The 25,477-nt window shown below is 40.9% G+C and overlaps 1 protein-coding gene across 1 annotated transcript in view; it reads right to left on the reverse strand.

Moving 5' to 3' along the window:
- Positions 1-3,708: 3,708 nt before the first annotated feature.
- The window catches only part of ENOX1 (ecto-NOX disulfide-thiol exchanger 1), a gene marked incomplete at its 3' end in the record, with an annotated part of 138,140 nt that continues 116,371 nt past the window's right edge, over positions 3,709-25,477 (reverse strand). Inside the window, exons 11-13 of the mRNA XM_080613609.1 lie at positions 9,985-10,087; positions 6,987-7,072; positions 3,709-3,840 (exon numbers count right to left, since the gene is read on the reverse strand). Coding sequence (XP_080469735.1) covers positions 3,709-3,840; positions 6,987-7,072; positions 9,985-10,087 — 321 coding nt within the window. The remainder of the gene's footprint in view (positions 3,841-6,986; positions 7,073-9,984; positions 10,088-25,477) is intronic.

The raw sequence follows: 25,477 nt of genomic DNA on the forward strand, positions 1-25,477 counted from the left end.
ACGATGAGTTAAAAAGCTCTTCTGGGAGAACAGGAGTTCAGGCCAACTTAGCTTACAACTCCCTGCAAAATACCCTGAGCATGTTTGGGCAGTTAGAAACCAAATCTTCTGTTCCAGTAGTCCCTATTTGAGAAGAGGTGACACAGATATGACTTCCTGCCACAACTTGCAGTTGCATGCCAGGCTATGCATAGTCTTACCACTTGAGCTCATGGTTAGCCTGATGATGTAGTGTCCCTTTGGCCTTTCCTTCCCTTGTTTTCCTTCCCACTACCATTGTGAGGATCCTGCTAACTGTAAACCAGGTTTGAGTTTCTGCCAAATGAGCATCCTCCTTCAACCTGACTCAGCTGAAGAAACTTGCTTCAGGTCTTGCACTGCCTCATTTCAGTAAGTACACTTAGTCACCTCAATGTCTTCCTTTTTCTGGGGGTGAGCATACTGACTTCTGATGCAGCTGACCAAGCCTCTGTTCCAGTCATCAGGATGAAGTGATGTAGAGAAGGACTAGTCTTCTTTTCCATCATAGTGACTTCTTTTATCATAGTTAAGTGGCATCACCTCATGGCATTTTCACAAGTTGCTTTGCTGCAATGCCCAACAGCGCTCACCCATAGCCATGGCTCCATGGTTCTACAGCCATCCTGCAGTAGCACACTTCATATGGAGTACATCTTTCTGGGCTATGAGGGCATCAGACTGGCTGACAGCACAGCTCAGAAAAGATGGCTAAAGGATGCTTTGCCAGAATTTAGTGTTGCCTTGCAGAATGTCACTGTCTTCTCCATATATCAGTAACATATCTGGAGAAAATAGAATTGACTACAAACTATGTTAGTTAGAAGTGACTTACAATGATCATTTAGTCCAACTGCCTAACCACTTCAGGGCTGGCAAAGTTAGAGCATCTTATTAAGGGTATTGTCCAAATGGGGTACTGTCCAAATGCCTCTTAAACACAGACAGGCTTGGGGCACCGACCACCTCTCTAGGAAGCCTGTTCCAGTGTCTGACCACTTTCTCAATAAAGAAATGCTTCCTCATGTCCAGTCTAGATGTCTTTCAAAGGTGGCTTCCTTGATATTCATCCCACTTTATCACTTCAGGATCCCCAACTTGATCCCCCAAGGGATCTAGTACATTTCAGCAGCTAAGTGATAGAGCTGAGCATTTTAATCCAGTTTCCCCCAAAGCAATTGAGAACATAATGTTAAACCCAGTTCTGGGGCCCAATCTGAAACTCATAAGGATCCACCGGGGTTTCAAGGTCCCGTGAAACATTACAATATTGCAGGATGCCTGCATGCTGCTTATACTTAAAGTTTAGAACTTCTCTGGTGGTCTCAAACAGCCAGTGAAGGAGATTCCCTTCTAGCTTGCACTACACAAGGACTAAAATGTCACTTTCCTAAAGCACTTATGATCTAGACAGACATGAAGAACTCAGGAAGTAAAAGAGGAAAAGAAAACACAAGCACAGAAAACACGGTGATTAGGTGACAAGGTCCTGTCAGTTTTCAGCTGTTTTGTGGCCATCTATGATTGGAGTTGTTTTGTGGGAGAGGATATGAGCTAAAGAAAAGGAGGACATGAGAAAAGGGAGGACAGAATATCACAAATAAGTATGGCATGAAGAAAGGTGAGGTGAAAGTTTTCTCACATCTCTTTTCCCTAGCTTAAGTGCCATCCATACACATTCATGTTGCAGTACTTAAATAAGAGCTGTCAGGCCTAACACATTTTTGCCTGAATTATTCATAAATCTGTATGATCACAAGAGAAGAAGGAGTTATTTGGATTAAACTGATTTTCATTAACATAACTGGCATATAATTACTAGTTTCATCCAAGTAACTTACCTTAGCGCAGGTTCTGCAGCAACCATAATAGAAATACATGTTCTTTAAAAAAAGCTCTGTGTGTCCTGACTGAAAGCTAAATTTTCTTCTACAATAGACCTACCAAGCCTCTTTCTGTTTGCCTTTTGCACACAATTAACATTTCATTTAATATTTCTATATTCCAGGTGGATGCCAGAATAGAAATTGGTCCTAAAGCAGTAATCACTAGCAGTCATGTAAGAGAGTTCCTTCATGACTAATTGCATTTGACACTAATTGCTGTTTATTGAAGAACCTGAGTGAAACATCACTCTGACAAGTATCTGGATACTGCCTGCATCTGTTGCAATTTGCCATATTTCCTGCTATTGGTGCCCCACTTGATAGGGCCAGCTCTCTTGTGGATGGCTCCTCTGCTTACATAGAGGTGTGACTCGGAGGAGGCTGCTGTTTCTTATCCAGCACCATGCTAAATGCTGTATTGATTCAGTTCTTTAAAGTAGGGCTCTGGGAGGAGTGATTGCTTCCATACTCTCCCAGCTTGGCTGATACACAAACTTCTTCAGCTTTTGCTGGCTTTTACAGTAATGCTGGAGTACTGTGTGACAGTAAATCCTAAATGATAATTTACACTGATGTCGTTAAGGGACACCACCAAAAGTGAGTTATTCCTTTCCTTGGCTGGCCAAAGGCCAGAAGCATTAGCTGGGAGTTAGAAGGAGCAACTAATTGAATGCATCACAACTACCCAGCACAACAGTGAAAATGAGAAATCTGGAGGTGTTCATTTTTAATTGGCTGTTTGTCTGAAAAAAACAAATGAAATCTGTTCAGGTAAACAAAGATCCATACTGGTACTTCCTCTGCCAATATTTTTAATTATTTTAATCCTAGCTAATATGGCAAGCTCTTTTTTGACTCCTAATTAATTTAACCAAATTACCCGCAATTAATAGCTTAGATAGGAGAAAGGTAAGTGCCAGAAGACTCTTGCTGGATTGACAGAAACTCAAAAACATCAGAAGAAAAACTTGTACAAACAATATGGTAGAAGTCATATTTATTGATAAAAATTAATATATCTGCTATAAAATTTGTAACAGTAATGCAACTGAATATTTATGTTGATGCATAAACCTGAATGTTACATACCAAATACAATACAGTAACACTGGTTTCCTCCTTATTTACATGTTTATGAAAATTGATATGCAATCCATGTTAAAAGAACTTGTAATGGAGAATAGTTACATTAGAAAAATAATATTCTTGATAAAGCATTCTTGAGGACTCCAATCACATTTTCAGGCCTCTTTCAATAAGGCAAAAATCCCTGGTACAGCATATAACTTAATTTACAAAATACAATAACTTCAGACACATCTTCAAGTTTTCTTTTGGTATGCTTTTCCTCACTGCAAAATTACTCCATTCTCTTACTAAACGGAAAGAACTTTCAATAACAAAACTTAATGAGTTCTACTACATATTACATATACATCGCTGTAGCTTAGCGACCATAACCGGGCAGTCTTTCTCCTTAAATGTTTGCTCAATGAGCTTTTCTTAGATGTAGGACATGTAGTATTTTGAAATCATTATGACTGTGGTATCTTTCTTCAGTTTTCATAGGAAACAGATCTGTCACATTTTGAAACTTTTTTTTTAATTTTATTTTATTTTAGGAACTGGTGCACAACTACATTTCCACTCACAAGAGAACGTCACAAATGTAACTAAAATCAGGCTTGGATAACTTTGAAAACGTACTACTATGTGCCCAAACCCAAATTTCTTACTTTAATACTTTAAAACCCTGCCATGCTCTAGGAATTTTTCTTCTGCATAGCTTCATTACTAGTCACAGTCAGATAGTTTTAATTCCTTCAAAGGCACAAAACTTCCACCTCTTTTCCAGTGTTGCTCCTACACCAGTGAATTCTTGTTTAAACATGCGTGGAAGTCTCATCAAAAGCATTTCTATCTCATTTGCAGAGATCTGAAAAAGAAATAAAAGTAAAATTAAACTGAGAAAACTGTCCTATAGACTGGAAAGGGGAAATAGGGAGAACAGAAATAAAGGGACAAAGGGGGGGAATACAGGCCAGACGAAAACAACCAACCATTTATATTTTTTTTAACCTTAGCCTGACAGGAATTTCCAGACACCAAAGGAAGTGCAGATTCCTTGCAGAAATGCTTCTGCTTTTGTAAGTGGTTTCCCACTGTAAAAGAATGACAACTGCTATGTTGGGGCTGCAGCCCCACCATGTGATACGAAGTCCATCAAAGAACTACAGTTGTGGATATACTTGTGAGAAGGAAGAAACAAATGGGACCTTATTCTTCTTTCTCATCCCAGGAGCTCTTGAATCCTCCTCCTGCTCCATCAGTTCTTCTCTTGCAAAAAAGGTGACACCCAGAATTTATTTTTTAATCAGCTCACTTTTGTTACTTAGGGCTGACTATCCATAGAGCCATATTGTCCCAGTTAGAACCATTCAGCAGCTCTAGATAACTAAGCCATAAAGTACTTCACTTGGCATCACTCAGGAGGTTTTTATGGTTTTGAAACCTTAATCACTGGTCACTTTCCTAATGGGAAGGATGTTCTCATTGCAGAAAACACTTTCACAAAGGCAACCTTTCTGGTATAATCAGTAGTGAAGTCAAGAAATGAACAGTCACATAAAATGATGATCACAGGGCTGGAGTACCTCTCCTATGGAGAAAGGCTGAGATGAGGATTGCTCAGCCTGGAGAAGAGAAGGCTCTGGGGAGACCTTACAGCAGCCTTCCAGTGCCTAAAGGGGGGCTACAAGAAACCTGAAGAGGGACTTTGGCCATGGGCATGTAAGGGTAAGACAAGGTGGAATAGCTTTCAACTGAAAGAGGGTTGATTTAGATTAGATATAAGGAAGAACTTCTTTACTGTGAGGGTAATGAGGTACTGGAAGAGGTTGTCCAGAGAAGCTGTGGCTACCCCATCCCTGGCAGTGTTCAAGGCCAGGTTGGGTGTGGCTTTGAGCAACCTTCTCTAGTGGAAGGTGTCCCTGCCCATTCAAGCTCTTTAGGGTCCCTTCTAACCCAAACCATTCTATGATTCTATAAAAATGAAAGATTTTATCTTACTGCTACTTCTTTTAAAGTAATGGCATGAAAAAATCAGTAAAGAAATCTATGGGTGCTGCCTGTTAGCCATAGGTATCTTCATGGTTTGATAGGCTTCTCTGTCAATGATAATTCTGCTTATTCATATTAGTAGGTGCTGATAATCAGTCTTGGAGAAATTCTAAAACCCCAGAGTAATCAGATCCATCTTGTACATATTCTCATGCCAGTAATGGAGAGCTGGTTACCTTTGGGTAATGTATTTGAGCTCTATACTGAGCCCTCAGCCCACATGGGTTTGCTGACCTTATCATTCCTTCTCAGGTGAAGAATGACAGGCTAACCATGGAAAGTAATTGAAATCAATCTCCGCGATTGCATCTATGGATTGCACTATTAAAAAGCAATTTGTTGTTACAAGCAGTTACTTCCAAAATAAACCAGTGAGGTCAAATTTTGCAGCTTGTGTATATTATGCAACAGCTAGGTCCAGTGGTAGTTACAGGGACTGGTATGCTGGGACCATGATGAGATGGAGACAATGCACCTTCCAGGAAGGCTGTGTTTGCAAGTTAAGGGTTTGATCCTGGCAGCCACAAAAGACATAAAAGTCACAGAAGCCAGCACGTTACTCACATGAGTAGAAATTCAAGGCCAGAGCCCACAGACATACACAAGGAGGGCAATGAAAGTGGTGAAGGGGTTAGAACGCAAGCTGTGTGAGGAGTGGCTGAAGGAACTGGGGTTGTTTAGCTTGAAGAAAAGGAAGTTCAGGGGAGACCTTATCACTCTCCACAGCTACCTGGAAGGAGGTTGTAGCAAGGTGGATATTGGTCTCTTCTCCCAGATAACAAGCAATAAGACAAGAGGAAATTGCCTCAAGATGTGCCAGGGGAGGTTTAGATTGGATATAAGAAAAATTTCTTCCCCAGAAGAGTTGTCAAGCATTTGAACAGGCTGTTCAGAGAAGTGGTGGAACCATCCCTAGAGGAATTTGTAAGACATGTAGATGTGGGGACACAGTTTACTGGTGGACTTGGCAGTGATAGGTTTACAGTTGTACTAGTGGTCTAATGACCACTACACAAGGAGTGCCACTCACATTCTGAGACCATAGCTACATTCTGACTGCGTGTTGCAAGAAGATCTGGGCAAACACCGTCATCTCCATGTCCATAGGAAGTATTGGTAGATACGGGTGAGAGCTGTGGTTAACCGCAGGGTGACCCCTGCATCGGCTAAGTATTTCATGCAATCTATCATCCTGCAGAGCTCTTTAGCACTTAGAATAGCATTCACCTAATCAAAGGTGGCTATTTCACAGCTGAGCTTGTCACCCTTGACATGCTCAAATTCAGTGAAGAGGAATAGGCCCTTTTGGTGTTTAGTCTCATTCTACAGTAGATATTTAAAAGTAAGTCAATGAATTTTATTCTACAGCTATGTTTTGACTATGGACTGCATGAACTGATGCCTTAAAAACCACTTTGCACACTGTAGTGTGTTGGCCTCACTTCTGCAGTGGCTACACCTTTTCTGAGTTTAGCAATAGGGTCAGTCAATTCCTTTATAAGGCTCTCTCCACTTCCACGTGGAGAGAAAGGGTATGCTTCATTGACCATTCACATGTTCATGAAAGTTCTTCTTCAGTATGACCCATGCCTAACAACTTTTAGAAGAATAAGGAATTGTCTCCTAAAACTCTGCACAGTTTGACCGCTGTGGCTATACCTACCTCTTGTTCTGTTTTCTTTCTCTTCAGCTGTATTTCAGGATCATGTATCACAAAATCAGCTGCTAGTCTTTGTCATTTAAAGCTCTGCTCTTCTTTGCCATAAAGAATAGCTCAGCAGCGTGAGGCAAAGACCTCAGCACAAACACGTGCACTGTAATTTGCGAATGAATAAAGACTGCAAACCCCCAAGCCCCATATCCCATTATCTTTCTAATGGAAGCGCACTAAGAGTTTAACCTGCAGTAAAGAATAATACAATATTTCTATAGAGAAAGCAGATTTTGATTAAATTTTTTTACCCTAGAGTCCAACTGCTGCATATAAGACCAAAGATATTCTATATTGGCTCCAAAAGGGTGGACATGGAGAAATGTGGATATGATACCTGTATGAAAAACAAATGCACACAAGTTATTGAAACTGCCTCAGAAGATATACCATTAAAATAAGCAAAATAATTCTGAATAGTCTGTTCTTGCAGGTTTTTTATTATGAGTTATGATTCTTATTTTTCTTACACACCCCAATAATCATAACAAAATGGCACATTTTTAATACAGTCATAATAACACGATAAACACAATAGCTCATCTTCAGGAATGACAGCAGTTAGCAAGTAAGTGACCAAGATAATATACTGATGAATAAAGGAGTTTCTAAACAAAGACTTGCTGGAAACATTTCAACTACCAATTTTATGCTTGATTTACCAATATAAAATTGTGGATATTGTAATGGTAAAATTATTGCTTTTTTCCCCTTCACTGGATGCTCTGTTGTGAAAACGTTTCATATAATTGTGTCAGAAACCTCACTCCCTCAATTTTTTCTAGTAATTACGCTGATGCTAGTTATGAAAAGTGTTTAATCTGTATTACCCCTAACTGCTGCTGAAGAAAACACAAGTCCTTTATGACATATTTACGTATTTACTTTCTCTTAAAAGACAGCCAGTTATATTTATCTTCACTGTTATTTACAGTGTCATTGTAAAAGGCACAAGAATAAAAGTGGCTTAAAAGAAGTGAGCATCTAAATCCAGGGATTTTCTCTGCAGTGAAAATGAAGTGACAGTATATGAATGATATATTGTCATTTATATCATGACAAAATGACCAGAGAAAACAAGATTTGGGGCATCAGAATTGCTATTAAAAGCACTATCCAATTTCTTCTTTTCTAAACAAAGAATGAAAATACAAAATGGCATGTGTGTTACTTACTGTTTGGGGAGAGTTGAACTGTAAGAATCAGAGCAAATATTTTCAACTCTGTTTGGATGGGTTTCTTAGCTAAACCACCCTAGGGGAAGTTCCTTATATTTAAAGCATAAACACCAGGATTAAAAATGCTTACAAATGACAAAAATGGGTCACTGTATCTTGTGTACTGCACGCCATACTGTTTTCTTGCTGCTGAATGAATTAAGATAATCTTGGGTTTCATTTTCCCTCTAATACTGGCCATAGGTGAAAATGATTAGGAAAATTTAACTCATTTTAGACTGTCTTTGCAAACGGCACCTTTTTTCCTCCTTCATTTTTCCAATAGCATGTACAAACTTCTGATCCTGTAAAGGGAGTGGCATGTATTTAATTTTATACTATGGCAAGTCCTAGCAGCAGCTGCTTTGTTTGTGCTGTGATATAAGCATGCACACAAGAGCTCTTGAAGCAAAAGCCAGGACCATCACACTTGGATGGGTTGACTGGAAATCCAATTTGTATTCAAATCACATTTTACCAGTGGCATTGCGTTTGTTATGTGTATTCCCAAGGCTTTTCAATTCAGGATGTTCAAAGCTAGCTCTTTCATATAATGTAAATAAAAAGTAATTTGAAAATATTTTGTAGTTTTCGACTGGAATTCCATGATAACTTTTTATTAACTGTTTTCCTTTTGAGCTCTTTTCCTCTAATGCAATATCGAATTTTGTAAAATATAGACAAACTTAGCAAATGGATGGAGGCAAGGCTTACTTTTTCCTTGCCACACCTGAACATGCCTCAGAGGAAAAGAAAACATGAAATCCATCTTGAGCAATCTTTTGCCTTTCAACTGTAACAATAAGCCAGTTGTGGGGGTATTGTGACCAGTAATACCCGGACTGAGATTAGACTGTTTATCTGAGTGTGCCAGTGAACAGGTGGTGGATGGGACCCACTTTGGGACACTGCCACTACTTGTCACAAACAAATAATGAGTGACCTAGAAAAAAAGTCATTCTATTCTTAAAATCCCAAGCTTCCTACCCTTCTCACAGAATTTATCTTTGAAAAGATCAAACACTGCAATTCAAAGTTCCACATTTTATTATAGCAAGCAAAATAAAATCAATTCATACATTTCTGTATGTCCCACTGTTCCACATCTCACCAGTCACAGAAGTTTATGTACTTTTAAACATTTAAATACATTCTTCACTTTGAAAGGACCTTTTTGATTTGAACAGTCTGAATCCGTGACCCAGCAGTAAGCCAGCTACTTTCCTGGTGCTTAGCAGATGCAAATGAGTTGCATCTAAACAAATTAAGGTAGTTCTGGAACTATCACCTACCAGCATACTGCTGATTTTGTGAAAAGACCAAACCAAAGAAATGACACCTGGTCTTTCAGGTCAGCATTCCTGAGAACTGCAACCATGCCATAGGGAGCACTTTGGACCGTAGGACTTCAGGCTCTATGAAAGCCAAACTGAAACCAAACCCACTAAAACTCACTGAAACCAAATGCATGGATATCAACGGGGCATGTTCCCTCCAAGGATGGCATGGGTACAGCCAGCATTCCTGTGTGGCTAAATGCCAGGTAGCAGTTGGCTGGCCCACTGCCTATAAGCTTTAGCTTTTATGCACTCCTCATGTCAAAAGCATAAATCTGGCTTGCTTAATACATCCAGTATACATAATTTTTGCTTGGTAGTTTATTAATATTATTTCCGTTCCCTTCTTCTTCACCATTTTGTCTAATAATCAGATAATGTGTTATACAAGTCTAGCCTGCTAATCTTGATGTAAATAAAGTCTTCATACATTCATGCTGCAAACCTAAATGCAGATCCTGCAATTTTCTTCCTACCTGAAATCCTTTCTTTAAACTACAGAATTTTTCAGAACTGAACAGTTCACTTGTATTTTAGGATTTCTCATACTAAAAGCCATTATGAATACAGATGAAAATTAAAAAATACCTTTTTTTTTACTTTTATTAGCATAAAGATGGTGTAAACACATATGCAAATGAGAAACTTATTAAAAGGCATTTTGTTCTCAAAATTCTTTTTTGAGGTTATCTTACCTATTAATAGTGCCTCTTTCTCTGATTTTAAACCCGGGCTTCGTTTGTCTGAATTCTTTTCTCTGTCTTGGTTGACCAATGCTACTGTCAATACATTGATTTCCTATAAAGTTAAAAAAAACCCAAACAAAACAGGTGGTCATGTAGATTTCATTTACTTCAATTAAACCTTTCTGCTTCCTTTCAACACTGTAAAAAAGACCACTACTTTAATTCACATCTAAAGACAAGACAATTATAAATAATTGATTTGTTTGCAGAATATTAAGACACTTTTTGAAGTACCTTTATGCCAAGAGCTGCCAAGAAGAGGAATTTTGTTTGTGGACTAAGTAATAACTTTGTTGTTAGTGCTTCTTCATTATAACAGCTTGAAAGATGTGCCATAAAGTGTGAGGATGGTCAGAAAACTCACATTTTCTCGCTATTAAAGCTGTAAACAAAGACTGCCTCTAGGGAACATGGATAGAAACATTCAGCTACAGCTGTAAGAGTAAATTCAACAGTCTCTAGCAATGCTTCTAGCTACTAGAGCGCAACCATCTACCCTGTTATACTCTTCAGCCAGTACCTGGCATGATGTTGGCTCTTGTCCCAGACAATTCGCAGGAACATTTTGGGGGTCAGCACATTTCAGGGACCATTCCTAACAGGTAGTTTGCATAAAACCATCTTGTTTTGAGGACTGAGAGAAAGCCTTAAGGACGAACAAGCGAAGGATCTTGCTTTGAGCTCCTTTTTCTGCAACCAGGTGGCCTGAACCACCCAAATCTCAGCCAAGCTAGCATGCTAGGTGCTCCACCAGAAGTACCAAGGCAGTTGTGTGACACAGACTGCTCTTCTCCTGGATGTATGTGAAGTAAACAAATTATCTCAATTTCAGAGTCATGTAAGTGGCCTCAAATTGTAGCGCACAAAATTCAAGCATATACATGGGCTGTTTCCATGGAGCAACTGATATGCAGTAACTCATTCCTTGTTTTGGCAGTGACTCATTCTGCTGCATCTGCTCTGTGAAATGCTCAGCAATTCCAAAGAACCTCAGAGGCAAAGAGCATGGGGCTGGAAATCTGGTGGTATGAGATGGGGCTATGCGGGTATGGTGCTATTTATGTTCTGGATCGGGAAGGTAAGATAAGCAGCTGGAGGTTGCATGGGACTGGGCAGCCTTAAATGGGAGCAAACTTGCACTCTTCAGTGCAATGATGTGGCCCATCTAGAACATGCACTTGGGGTGGTGCCTTGCTCCAAAATTCTTGGCAAGGAAAGAGAGACACTGGGCTTAGGTTGCCCTAGGGCATTTCTGAAGGTGCGAATAATCCATGCTAAGAAAAGGCCAAACCTCAAAATATGTCAAATGTGCCTCTTTATAGGTGACTAAAGGCTTCATAGCCTGTGGGATTGGTAAGTCAGGCCCTTCCTCATTCCCAACTGAAAAACAATGCAGAACACCCACAACAAGACAAGCAAACAAACAAAACAAATCCTCCTCCCCCCCCCCCCCCCCCAATACTTTGTGCTCTTTATAGGCTGGTTTCAAGGAGCAGCTGCCCAATACAGCCCCGATGGCTCAGATTGCATCATGGGTTCAAATGTTCCCTCGCATTGTGAAAAGGAGCAAGCTGCCATGTACCAGCTAGGAAACTGTGTGCGCATTTGAGTCACATACATGCATAGGTGTATCCTCAGCCCCCATTAACAAGGGGCTCTGAAAGACCTTAGTCCACAGTGAAGGAGGAGTGAGATCCATTGAGTCACCTGTGTGTAGTGGCTGCAGTTGTAGTGGCCAACAGAGGCATGTCTTCTGGTCAGATATCTGTGTGTAGATGTGTACATGCAAGCTAGTCAGCCTTTGCTGCCTTTTTAGTCAGTAGAAATAACATAACTTTTTAATCATATATTTTATTTACTTTAGGTTGAAATAAATTGGACTTTCAAGGTGCCTATATTGTATTCCTTATTGGCTGCAAAGGGAAACTTATAGCACAGATTTAGACACCTGCAAGTAGGAAGGAGCCTGCAGTTCAAGAGTTGCTGTGATTACCTCTTAAAACAATGGTGTGCCTCAGTGCTTTGGCAGCTGTATCACCTTGACACTAACACTCCTGTAGTGTTGTAATGCACAAGGCACATTATAGCAGCAGGAGTATGCTCTGAGTTGTTCAGTAATGTTGATTCCCCTCCCGATATGCCAAAGGTTAATGCAAATACTGATCTACTGCTGGCCATGACATCCAAGAACAGTGAAAGAAAACCCAGATAAGAAACAGAAATAAGAGAAGTGTTTGCATTAATTTCTCCATAAGGGCAGCAATGACAAGGGGGTTACAGATCAGGAGAACAGAGCTGGGTGACAGATTTCATGATACTGCAGCAGACGAGCGAAGCAGCATATGCCACTAGAGCTTGTATAGGTTCAGATGTAACTTTTGACTCCATCAGAGATAGAAAAGCAGTTTAAAAATAACAATTCATGAGAGGAGAAGGAGAGAGCAGAGAGATGCGTATTTGATAAAACAGGCCCCAAACACAACACACTAGCAGTTTCAGATGGGATTAGAAGTTTTGTCAAGCAGTGATGCAGAGAAAGAAACTATATTCCCATTGGGAGCAACGAACAGATGGATTCTCATTTAATGCCTAGATTTGAGCCTATGCAGAACATTTTGTATGATTTATAGGACAGTGTAAATGGATGCTAAAGGAAGTCACATCAAGTCTTCCTTAACTGTGTGTTGGTACAGGGGATAAAAGAGTAAAAAATTGGTTATGGGGGAGCACAAGGCAACTAAGAGTGGCAAAAGACTAGCTTAAGAAGAAGATTCTTGGAGGTTTGAAGAGGAGAGAGTTCTACCATTCAAAGCCACCCGTCTCATAGAACATGATAAATTAGACAACTCTGAAGTATTCCGCTGCCAAAATCAGCTTGCAAAGGCCATGAGAAAATACAGGGTGTGCACGGTCACATAAAGGATTCAGGAATTAATAGTGATTTAAGAGAAATGGGCATATTGTCTCTAAAAAACAAGTGTGAAATTCACCCAGAAACCTGGCTAATTATAATGCAAGTGAAAACCTTAAGTATCTGACTACACACTGCAGATAAAATCCAGTACCTATGAAGGCTCTACAACAAATCCTCACACAGTTAATTTGCACATTTTTAGAGGCACTACTTATGCCAGCCCACAGAAACAAGACTTTTAAGAGTGCAAAGGTGAATGAGGCAATAACTAATTGGAAAAAAACAGTTAGCTCACGTCTCTGACATGAGAAAAGAGCTACTGATCACCAGATGCCTGAGAAAAATTATTTAATATATACTACATTACAGTATTTCTTTTCTTTCCTGGAGACCATCCTTTATTTGGCAAATTATATTTTCTGAGGTCTGAAGCAGTATTCTTCAGTCTTCTTGCATTATAAAAGGAATATTTTGTTACCATCTGTCAGCTACTACACTAAAGGACAAGAACACAGCTGAGCACATGCAAACCAGTACTTATTAGGAGCCAAATGACCTTGCAATAACCAAATACAACATATGAAAGGCTTAATCCAGGTTAAATCACACCTGGAGATCATTAGGAACCTATTCAGTATTCACAAATTATGTCAGGCATCTGAGAACATGGAGGCCTGATTTGATGACAGCTCCAGAGCTGCTCAGCATGAATGCAATCGTTCTATGTGATGCTCTCACCATTGCCAGCTTGGAGCTTTTCCCTGCAAATGACGCTTTCATTCATCAGCAGATGATGAAAAGACATGAATTTCCCTTGATGAACAATATGATTCTGCAGGCACCCCTTGGGACCAGCATTTTGCTTTGGGGCTTCCTGCTTTTGAGCCACGAAGGCAAGGACAGAGAGAGGGTCTTTCTGGAAAACTTTGAGGAGAACTGAGGCTCAGAGGACAGCACATAACAGTTTTCTCCCAAAGACTATTCATTTCCATGGGCAGACCTCTGATATTACAACTGATGCAGAGCTGATGGCTGTGGAGAGTCATTTATGTCAGTTTTAGCACATGGATGTGTATCTTAGCCATGTCCTGGCTGCAAGCTGGGACAGGAGTTGGTTTTGTGTAATTCTTTCATGTACCCTCGCTTCCTTTGGAAGCAAGTGCAGAGGCATGGGCAAGCAGATTGCTCCAAAAGGTGCCTGGTCTCACTGTCCACTGTGGCACACCACAGAGCACCTGGGTCCAACACTGTAGACAGCAAGTAAGAGCATGACTCCTGACAGCTGCATTTGCCAAAGATACACACAGAAGTCCTGAAGTGTAAAAGAGATGTGGTGACTTTCTACAGAGGACAGTCACAGGTACTTTAAGATCAAAAGGCTACCTTTGCACGCTAGGGGACTAGCAGATCAGAAAGCCCCAGATATTTAGGCTTGATGACTTAGATCTTTCAGTCCTTCACTGGTTTCTTTTTTCCTCCTATGGGAAAACACGTTATTAAATGAAAAGTTCTCAATCCAGACATCACTAATCCTCTACAGGTCAGTTTTGCACCAGTACAAAAAAGGCAGATAGAATATAAAATGATTGCTCTTGGGCTTCTATCTTTAGCAAAAATCGTTCTCTTTAGTCTAAAAAGTTCTGTGATCCCCTAAAAATGGGAGGAGTGAGGACTTGTCATTCTCCATAAATGCTAACCAAGAGCTGAGCAGGGCTTCAACAGTAGCTGCCCTACCTGGAAACTATTCCTGCTACAGTGCAGCTCAGGACTCTGCAGATGGGATTTAATGAATGTGACATTGAAGACAACTGGCATGTGAGCAGGATGCAAATGACAAATATCCAAAGAGCTGAAATATTCCCTCTGCTATCTGGGTAATCCAAATATTTGATAATTACCATTAAATCTAGGGGGAATGATGACTGCTTGCATTTTGTCTTCAAAGACCTCATTCCCTTTGTTGTAGTCTATTGGATTCTGAAGAATTGTGTGGAGAGGTGGTAAAAATAATATTGTGCCCTCTGAAAGACTCTGGAAGAGTTTACAGGATATGTTGGTGTTTCCCTTATATGTACAAAGCCAACTGTCTGAGCAGCAGAAGAAGAAAAGACTAGATGTTGGACACAGCAGGCATATGACAGAGCAGCTACTGAATGTTGTCAGATGCAAGGGATACACTTTCTTATCAGCCAGGAGATTAATGAGAGAAAACTAGCAGTAGGAGAAAAACTATATATCTGAATCTTAAGCAAAAATCTAGCAGGCTATTAATATCAGGCCAGAGAGATGCTGTAAGCTTGAAAAGAAAAGGAAATCTTATGATTTTGATAGAAGAAAAACACATTCACATGTGATACCAAATCTGCAGTCCTTAAGATCTTGAAAAGCACATGTATACCTGCTCTAAGCCCACAGAACTGGTCTCTGACTTCAGACATGCTTGCCCAAATTGCTTATTGACAGCCAGGCAGGTTTGCTGATTCTACTGCAAACATGAGTAGAAACTGGCATGTGACACAAAGACTGCACATTTTTAATTTATTTTCATTTACCTGGGGATCTCTTAAAATCTGATGTAGTTGTGTTTCCTTCGCTGTTTTTAATTTAAATGTACTTCAGACCCACATCTGAAAATTTAATCTTGCTGTTTTAGCCTGAATGGAGCCTAATTCAATTTCCAATCAAGTGAATGGAAGCCTTTGCAATATTTTCAATGCACATCAAGTCAGGCATCTTAAATTTCTGGGGACATACAAGGTTGAGGTATAGGACAACTTCTGGTAGCTTAACATGGTTGTCAGTTGAGAACAGGCTATTGTCCTTGTCTGTGTTCTTATCTGTGGTAAATGCAAAATTATTCAATCCAAGTTGAGCTAAACTACAATGAAAGAGCTTATTTAAATTTAAGTTAAATCAAATTTCTTTGCAAATTTCCTTGCAAATGTGGAAATGTATGAGTACACTCACAGATGGTGATGGTGACTCAAATGATCACAGAATCACAAAATCAGGTAGGTCACCTTTGGAGGTCTCTAGACCAACTTCCTGCTTCAAGCAGGATCAGCTGCTGGGGCAGAGCGCATGGATGTGCAACAACGGGCAATAGTCTAATGTCTGGATAAACCTCAGCAGTTTCTCTGCAACATTCCAGGTCTGCACCCTCATCAAACCACATGTGGGGTGTGCCATCAATAGACGGGTGCCTCTATCCCCTGCAGAAGGGATTTCCCAGCCACCATCAAGTGCTGCTTCCTCCTGATACTTGTGATTAAAGTCCTATCTCCATGAGCACAAAGAAGGACAGAGGCACTACCACAGATGGGGAAAGCCCAATAACATAAATAGTCATCCCCTGACCCAGCTTTTCCCAGGGCTGTTACAGGAAAGCATCAAGCCTCAGGGGTCAAGCATGACACCTATCAAGAGCAGGCAACGGAAATGTTCTCTGCATCATCTTACAGACTGAGGAGGTTCTGCCTATATGGATATGGGAGTTGCTACGGGATGTAGGGGAAGAACATCTTAAGATTGTACAAGACTTAGTTGAGGATCCTTAATAGGAAACAAATGCAGGAAAAGAGAGGGATCATGGTCTGGAAAGGGGACAAAGGGACTAGTTGCATGTAAACAGATTCCTGGTACGCTTGTCTGGCCATGCCATGCCCTGATCAGTGCATTACGCTCGTTAAACTCAATTTCTAACTTTTTTCCTGCATGAGGAACTCTCTGTTCTGTGTGCATGGAGGTATGTGAGTGAGTCTGAGCACAGTAGCTGGAGTGGTACCAGGTGTCAGAGGGCTGTGTCTGGAGTGCCACAGTTAGAGAGACCAGCATGTTGTGACATGCGCTGCTCTATGACCACTGATGAGCATCAAGCCAGACTAGACACTGAGTAGGATAATAAGCTTGTGAGCCATGTATTGAAGTAGCCATAGATCTGGGATGGCTCTACAAGAGACGGGAGAGACTATGCAGAGACACCACGTGACCTAGTGGAGGGACCAGGGAGTGTAAGCCAGCAGCTGGGGACACTGCGATCTGGGGAATGACTAAAAGATCCTGTTTGTGTGTGTACATGTGAGGCAGGGTACAGTTACAGAATAGAATGAGAGTCAAAGGACAGTTACTTGAGGGCTCCACATTGTATATATGTTTAAGTCTGCATATATATTTCCCACTAATAGACCTTTATCCTGATCAGCCAGCACAGTGAGGCCAACAATATTGCTTCTGTTTATGAATGCTGAGTCTGTGTTGATCTGTGTGGCAGGCCATGTATATATGTATATACATATGTCATGCATCTGTTGTATACATGAGTTTACGCACGTGCCTATGGGGAATACATGCTCAGCCTTGCTGCAGGTTGGTTGCATGTAGCTACAACTACCTTGACTCTGTTGGGCTGCAAGATTCAGTAACTCCTGACAGCAGTAATGCTTGGTTTGGGCCAAACGGCTCTAATTCTTCCTTTAACTGAGTTTGTTCCCCTTCATGGGATACTACAGCACTGTGCTGTAATGTGACATGGAAGTTTGGCTGAGTGTCTGAACACTCAAACCAACTCAAAATTCTCCAGGAACACTGTGTGTACTATACAGCTCTCCTTTCAGCATGTCCTCTTACAGTGACTGTTTCTGATTATCTGCTGACTAGTCCTCTAAAAATACTCTAATGACTAGAAAATTGCTCATAATCTTTAATGAATATAATTCTATTGTTGCTGTAAATGAATTGATCTTCTACTGGCGAATTAACTACTTCCTAGAAACATTATATTTTACACAGTCCTGGTTCCTCACAGCCTAAGAGTTGATTTCTGTAAAGTGGCTGACATTAAGTTAGGTGGTCTTGCTGACACTGCCTCTGTGTAGAGAGGTTTTCTGGCGTTTTCTATGTGCACTAGAGTAACCAGGTTTACAGTAAAAATTACAGTGTTGCATTACATATAAAAAGAATTAGGCAAGGAGTAAGGCATCCAACCATCTACTCAAAGCCAGAGTTCTCACAAGCAGCCTGTGCTACTTTTAGAGTTAGCACCAGGTCAACATTCAGTAAAAAGAAACCCTTACTTTCTGGTATTTCTATTTCAGGGTCTCAGAGGATCCTTCTCCCTCTGTTAATTACCCAGTGACGCAGAAGAACATATTTACCATATGCTACACTGCTGGTGAATGTGACTGGTCTATCATCAGAAATGATACACCTTTTCATTCACATCAAGCCTAAAGTTGAGAACTTATTTTGTGTTAGGAAAGAAACCACTACTGGTTTTGTCAGCCACAGCACAATGTAATTGCTTTTGAAGTACACTAATATAAAAATTTACTTTTGAAGTACACTAATATAGAATTTACCAATTCAAGAGTAAATTTAAGAGCGTGCTGATATAAACAAATAAAGAGTTGAAAACTGGCTTGAAAAACTACCTGGCATTAAAATTGTAGAAACAACAATGAAGAAAAATTAGAAAAGCAAACAGAAGACCTTGCAAACAAAGCACTTCAAACACACCTCTATGGATCTAAGATTTGTTTGTCTGATTTATCCTACATGATAGAATTGTTTTCAGGAGTGAAGATTAATTGTATTATGGTGCTCTTGACAACCTACTTTTCCGATCCATTTGCCAGAGAGATGCTTTTAACTTTTTCATTACAAAGCTTTCACTATTATAACTTTCACCTGCTGAGTTTAGGCAACTAGCAATAATCTGAAAATGCCTTTCTCATTGAAGCTATCTCTTTATATCGCTCTCATTGTATTTGTGCACATCTATTTTATGGTAATGTACATATATAAAATACAGATGACTAATATGAAAGTTACCTCATGCTTATTTTTAAAAGTATGATCAGGTTGCTTCATTTTCTAAAGCTGGATTTATATGTAGGTTCCTGATGAGTTAACACAGATGTTTTATGTGATGCGAAGGTGGTTGTTTTGCAAGGGAAAAGGTAATTGTCATTTTGCACACCTTATGCTAGGGAATTGCAGCAAACCCATGGTTAGCTGAACGAAAGCATCACCTGCCTACCAGCTCTGCTGAAGTCATAGTAGGAGGGGATAGTTCATGTTTACTTGAGATATCTTGAGAACTTATGAAAGCCCTTTCAAATGGTCTTTAACACAAATATTGCTTCAGCAATCTCCTCAAGAATGATGCTCTTCTAAAAAAAAGTTAAGGAGAGGAAAAAAAGGTAATTTGTTTCCCTCCTGGGATGTATAGAATTGTTTTGAAAATGTCTTTGTTGAAATAAAAGGAACTACTTTGGGGAAAAAAAAACCCCAACTTTAAATATTTTATGAGACTAAACAGTTTTCAGAAAGGATTTGTATTTGAAAATTATTAATTTAAGGCATATGAAACGACAGGGTGACCCCCATATTCACAAGAATCTCCACATCTGAATATACAGAAAGTACCTGAAACAAACATTTTGGAGCTCTCATTCCTTTAGATTGGATCATGATTAGGACCATGAACTCTTCCTAAGGAGAAGGACTTGGGGGTGCTGGTTGACAAAAAGCTCAACATGACCCAGCAGTGTGTGCTCACAGCCCAGAAAGCCAACCATATCCTGGGCTGAAGCAAAAGGAGTCAGGTTAAGGTAGGTCAAAGTAGCAGATTGTCCCCCTTTTCTCTGCTCTTGTGAGATCCCACCTAGAGTATTGAGTTCAGGTCTGGAGCCCCAACATAAGTACATGGATCTCTTGGAGTGAGTCCAGAGGAGGCCACGCAGATGCTCAGAGGGCTGGAGAACCTTTCCTATGAAGACAAGCTGAGAGAATAGGGCTTGTTCAGCCTGGTGAAAAGAACCTTGGTAGAGAGACCTTAGGGCAGCCTTCCAGTACATAAGGGGGGCCTGCAAGAAATCTGGAGATGGACTTTTCACAAGGGCATGTAGGAATAGGACAAGGGGAAATGATTCTAAACTGAAAGAGGGTAGATTTAGATTAGATATTGGGAAGAAATTCTTTACTATGAGGGTGATTGAAGCACTAGAAGAGGTTGTCTAGAGAAATGTGGATGTCCCATCCTGGAAGAGTTCAAGGCCAGGTTGGATGGGGCTTTGAGCAATGTGGTCTAGTGGAAGGTGCTTCTGCCCATGGCAGGGGGATTGGAGCTAGATGATCTTTAAGGTCCCTTCCAGCCCAAACCATTCTATGATTCTAAGAAGAGTGTCTCCTTGAGATACTGAAGTTCCTTTCTTGCTTTTGTCACTTTTTGCTGTCCTGTTCCTTGAAGGACTTTAACAAGTTGGAGGGAACATGAATTTGGTGTACAATGCCCAGGAATGCAGCACCAGGCTTGTGGCTAAAGCAGAGGTGGCCCATCATCCTTCAGGTGGCTGCGGGGGAGCCTGAGTGCTCTGACAGCCAATCTGCCTTGTACACTGTGTGGGTTAAGCACACAGCTGCATATGCATAAAGCTGAATGTTATTCCTTACTAGAAATGAAGGGTTGACTCCTGTATACGTGTGCAGTATAAATACTCTGTGAAAATGCTTTGGGATGAAAGGCTGCTCATAGTGATCAGATATTATTAAAATGTCAAGTAGCTCTGGGCATTGAAGAACTGTCTCCCCTGGAGCTTATATGAAATTTAAAGTCAAAAACTTTTGTGATTTGCCGAGTGGGCGGCTGAATGGGTTTTATCATTTTGTCTCAGAGCTCTCTCTTCTCCTCCCTTAGATGACAGGAATTCACTCCAATCAAAAGCCAAGAGGCGATGCTACTCTACACTTTTAACTAGGGACATGGGAGTGGTGTGATTTCTTTCTGCACATTAACAAAGGGGTTATTGGTACAGCCCAGATCTGCTTCAGACAGCACACTTTGTGTCAGAATATACCTAGGTCTGCTGTAGCCATTTGCCTCCCAGCTGAACCCATGACACTCCCAAAGGCATAGACTGTAGCTGAAATCACAGAGATTGTGATTTAGCCGGCAGAGTTTTGCACTGTGCTAAGGAATCTATACTGCTGTCCTCTAACTTAATGAACCGGGTCTGGGACAGCCAAAGGGGGACTCAGGGGGACTTGATCTATCAGTGTGTAAGCACTTCTGAGGGCTGAACAAGTTCTTTGATAACATGGTCCTAAACAGCCAGTTAAACTCCTGTTATTTTTCAGGCCTCATAGTATTGAATTCATGAGGTAGCCATTTCTTGTGCCTGCTGTGGCAAGTAGGAAAGCTGCTGATCTGCCAATGGCCATAGCCGCTTGAATTTTTCATACTCCACATGCCTTAAATTTAAGGAAATTAGAAGAAATGAGTGATGGAAGGGCTACAAATAAATGCCTGAAATGAAAAAGGCAGGGAGCAGAAAGAGGCACAGACACACCCCACCTCCTGGCGCTGGCCCCACCAGGACACAAATAACCTGAATACATAGAGTGAATGGGTCTTTGTAATCTCTGGGGGCTTTACATCCCACTCAAATCAGGGTACAGGGTCCTTGCATTTTCTTCTAATAACAAAACCAGCCATGACAAGAAATCAAATCCCATATTTCTCTCTCCTCAAGGGGCTATCCTCATCCCTGCACTGCACCATTAGTCCTGTTCGTTAACTGCACTTGTTACATGAATTGATTAGTTGACTGAATACAGTCTTGCAAAGAGGAGCAGTTAGAACAGAGGGGCTGAAGAGAACACATAGCCCATGCTCTTTTCTGAAAACGCCATTTGGAACCTTCTCGGGTGGAGGAAAGATGCCAACTTCTCTGGAGGAGGGGACATTACCCCTCAGCTCTTGGATACAGAAAGGCTGCCAGCACCCTCTCCCTACCCTCAAACGTACCCAGCTGTCAACACCTCACTCTCTGCAGTGCCCACTCACTCCTGTGTGCTCCAGAAGAGCCTGCTGCAAGGACCCATTAGCCTTATACTGTGTCTGACAGGCATTTCTCATTCCTCATGCTCAAGAAATGTCGGTCTTTGCTTTATGAATGTGTGTGTGTGGTGGCTTGACCTTGGCTAGGTGCCAGGTGCCCATCAAGCTGCTCTGTCAATCCCGTACTGTGCCGGAAGGAGGAGGGAGAAAATCAGATAGGTAAAAACCTCCTTTGTCAAAATAAAGGTAGTTTCATAAAGCAAAAGCCATGCGTGGAAGCAAAGGAAAACAAAAGATTTATTCTCTATTTCACATCAGTAGGTGACATCCAGCGAACATGAGCCGGCAGTGTGCGCTCGCAGCCCAGAAAGCCAACTGTAGCCTGGGCTGCATCAAGAGGAGCATGACCAGCAGGTCGAAGGAGGTGATCCTGCCCCTCTACTCTGCTCTCAGGAGACCTCACTTGGAGTATTGTGTGCAGTTCTGGTGTCCTCAACATAAAAAGGACATGGAACTGTTGGAACAAGTCCAGAGGAGGGCCACGAGGATGATCAGGGGAGTGGAGCACCTTCCGTATGGAGACAGGCTGAGAAAGTTGGGGCTGTTCAGCCTGGAGAAGAGAAGGCTGCGTGGAGACCTCATAGCAGCCTTCCTGTATCTGAAGGGGGCCTACAAGGATGCTGGGGAGGGGCTATTCATCAGGGACTGTAGTGACAGGACAAGGGGTAATGGGTTCAAACTTAAACAGGGGAAGTTTAGATTGGATATAAGGAAGAAATTCTTTACTGAGAGGGTGGTGAGGTACTGGAATGGGTTGCCCAGGGAGGTTGTGAATGCTCCATCCTTGGCGGTGTTCAAGGCCAGGTTGGATGAGGCCTTGGGTGGCATGGGTTAGTGTGGGGTGTCCCTGTCCATGGCAGGGGGGTTGGAACTGGATGATCTTAAGGTCCTTTTCAACCCTAACTATTCTATGATTCTATGACCCCAGTGATGTCAAGGAAGTTACTCATTGACTCATGTCAGTTGACTGAGGTTGCGGTTCACAGCATACAAACCTCAGAAACTGGGATAGAAATAAAACACACATTTCCTGATGTGTGCAAGCCTTGTACTGGGCTTTTCTAGCCTGTAACTTTAGGCTCAAATTGCTCTTATAATAGCATGTTAAGCATATTTTTTATCATGAGCCTATGTTGTTGCGGGAGGAGAAAGCCTTTTGAAGAGTGGGCTAGTTAGGAAATGGCTGTTGTACTCACAATGAAGTGAAGCAAAAGCATCTGCAGTCACTTGGGATCTTCATCATTAAAGGTGACCAGCTTTTCTCTCGTAGTCCCAAACCACTGGGATGATCTGAGCAGGCACTGCACTCTTCTAGCTCCTCTCCTCTTCCTGTGTTCAAGGACCCTTTTTCTCTCACCTGGCACAATGTGAGGCAGTCGTACCACACAGAGGTACCCCATCCTATGGCAGATATGTACTAACACATACACTGACATAGGACATTCAGAGCAGGCACCCTCGGTTGCTTCCCTTAATATACAAGAACTGAACTTGTACTTTCCTGTAAAAGCACAATAAAGTACAAGAACTGAACTCTGATGAGTCTGATGGAATTACAGGATTCTCAAAAAATTGAAGTGGGTTAGGTTTTTAAATCTTGGCCCATCTTGCTGGAAAAATGAGCCTCATATGAGTCAGCTTTACTTGTCTTTAGTAGAGATCATCAGTGATTATCCTACTATGTGAAAACAGAAGACTAGAGTGTAGTTAGGAATAATATCACTTTCAATGTAGCATAAAGTGAGCAGTTTAGTAAAACTGTTGAAATATGTCACTTAAATTAATATTTCAATTAAGGGAAGAATACACATAAAATCTAAGATGCTTGGTTGAACTGGAGGAATGCTGTGATAACAGCTTCAAGGATTCAAATGGAAAAATGCATCCCTACTTAATATTGATTTCATGTCTGGAGAAAAACCCACAGAATATTGTGTCCAAGCTGCTGGAGATGCTAACTGGAGGCAGACAGACGAATGAGGTCAAAGTCATTACTTTGTTCAAACAATGAAACTCAAACAGAACAAAAAGCTGGTAAAAAACACTTGTGATGAAATCAGTTTTACTCTCTGAAATATATCAGACTTTTCTAGCCTGATGAAAATTTAATTATTGACTTCAACAGAGTCAGGACTTCACCAAGCAACTGCAGTCTGAGCATTCAAAATATTTCTGTGATCATGACCCACCTCTTGCTTCAGTCTGAACTTGGAGGACTGATACTCTTGACTACCATTTTATGGCATATCTACATAGGAGTTATTCACCAGAGTTATCTAATGAAGGCAGATAACTGACAACGGAGAGTGCCAAAGTCCTGGAAAAAGATCACTGAGTACTTCTAAAATAAGGCCTGGTAAAAAAGAAATCTCCTTTCTCCATTAACAATAGAGGGATACCATGGATATTAACCTTTCCACCCCTAAACCAGGGATATATTCATCAAGGCTATATAACTTACTTGCATGCAGTGCCCTATATATATTGAACTCAGCAGTCAGCAAAAGGAGAACTTTGATCAAAACACAGAATTAACGTATATACAAAAGGCTCCACAGAAAGCCACTGACCCTGCAGAAAGAGTGGAGGAATAAATTGCCTTTATGGAGTTAGCCACAAAACATATGATTAGCATTTTCAGTTTGTGAAATGTTCTTTACTTGTGCACACCTCCCAAGCAAGGTTTTTTTTCATTTTGGGACTAATCAGCTCCCAAGACTCTGGGAACATCCTGGAAGAGGATCACATCTGAAATTATAATTGTCTGTTGGCCATTATTTTCTCTTCAGCTAAGACAGACATATAAATTAAGTATCATTATATGCAGCAATGAAGAGGAAATTAAAAGGGGGGCAGATTAGGAGCGAGAAGCAATCTTTTCCTAACCACAGTGCTGAAGGAAATGAACACTCAGTGACAGCATGACAGTTCTGGATGTTGAAGCCTCTGTTAACACCAGGCCAGGATCTTGGGCTCCATGTACCACTTGAGCCTGACATTTGGCCTTTCCTGACACAGAGTATAGCTGGGAAATGTCAACAGCTATAACAAATATTAGTGCGTGTACCTGGCAAGTCATTCATGAAACACCCTTGTAAGTGTTTACAAAGGCTTGTAAGATGGTTTTCTTTCTGGAAAAAGTAGATATACTGGCAATACACTAAAATTTCATTTTCTTTTCCCCCCAGATTTGTATGTGAACTGCCAGGGCAGGGAGGGTGACATGTCAATTGCTTCAGCCTCTTAGTTAACAGTGCTCAATTCTCCCACCAAAACAAGACAAAAAAATAAAGTCTGGTCCATTTATAGTTTGGGCACATTTCAGGAGTGATGTTTTTCTTTTTTCCAAAGGTGTCCAGATTCTTATTTCCCTTTCAGGATGGTCTCGCATAATGGAAATGTAGAAAACATACCAGGATAGGTCTAAGTATATATTTTCATCTGTATCTGCTTTTACGAAGAAAAATATTACCAGGTTTTATTCTAAGAAATACTATTTTCTAATGTAACCCTAACCTTCTATGATGCAGACCAGTGCCATTAGCAGAAAATCTGAGGATTGCAGAAAACAATGTTTTTAAGACTACAGTATGGGCTTTCTTGATGTGTATGCAGTGTGCCTGAAGCCT

The sequence above is a fragment of the Psittacula echo genome (genome assembly GCF_963264785.1).
Source record: "Psittacula echo genome assembly, chromosome: 3".
Lineage (NCBI taxonomy): Eukaryota > Metazoa > Chordata > Aves > Psittaciformes > Psittacidae > Psittacula > Psittacula echo.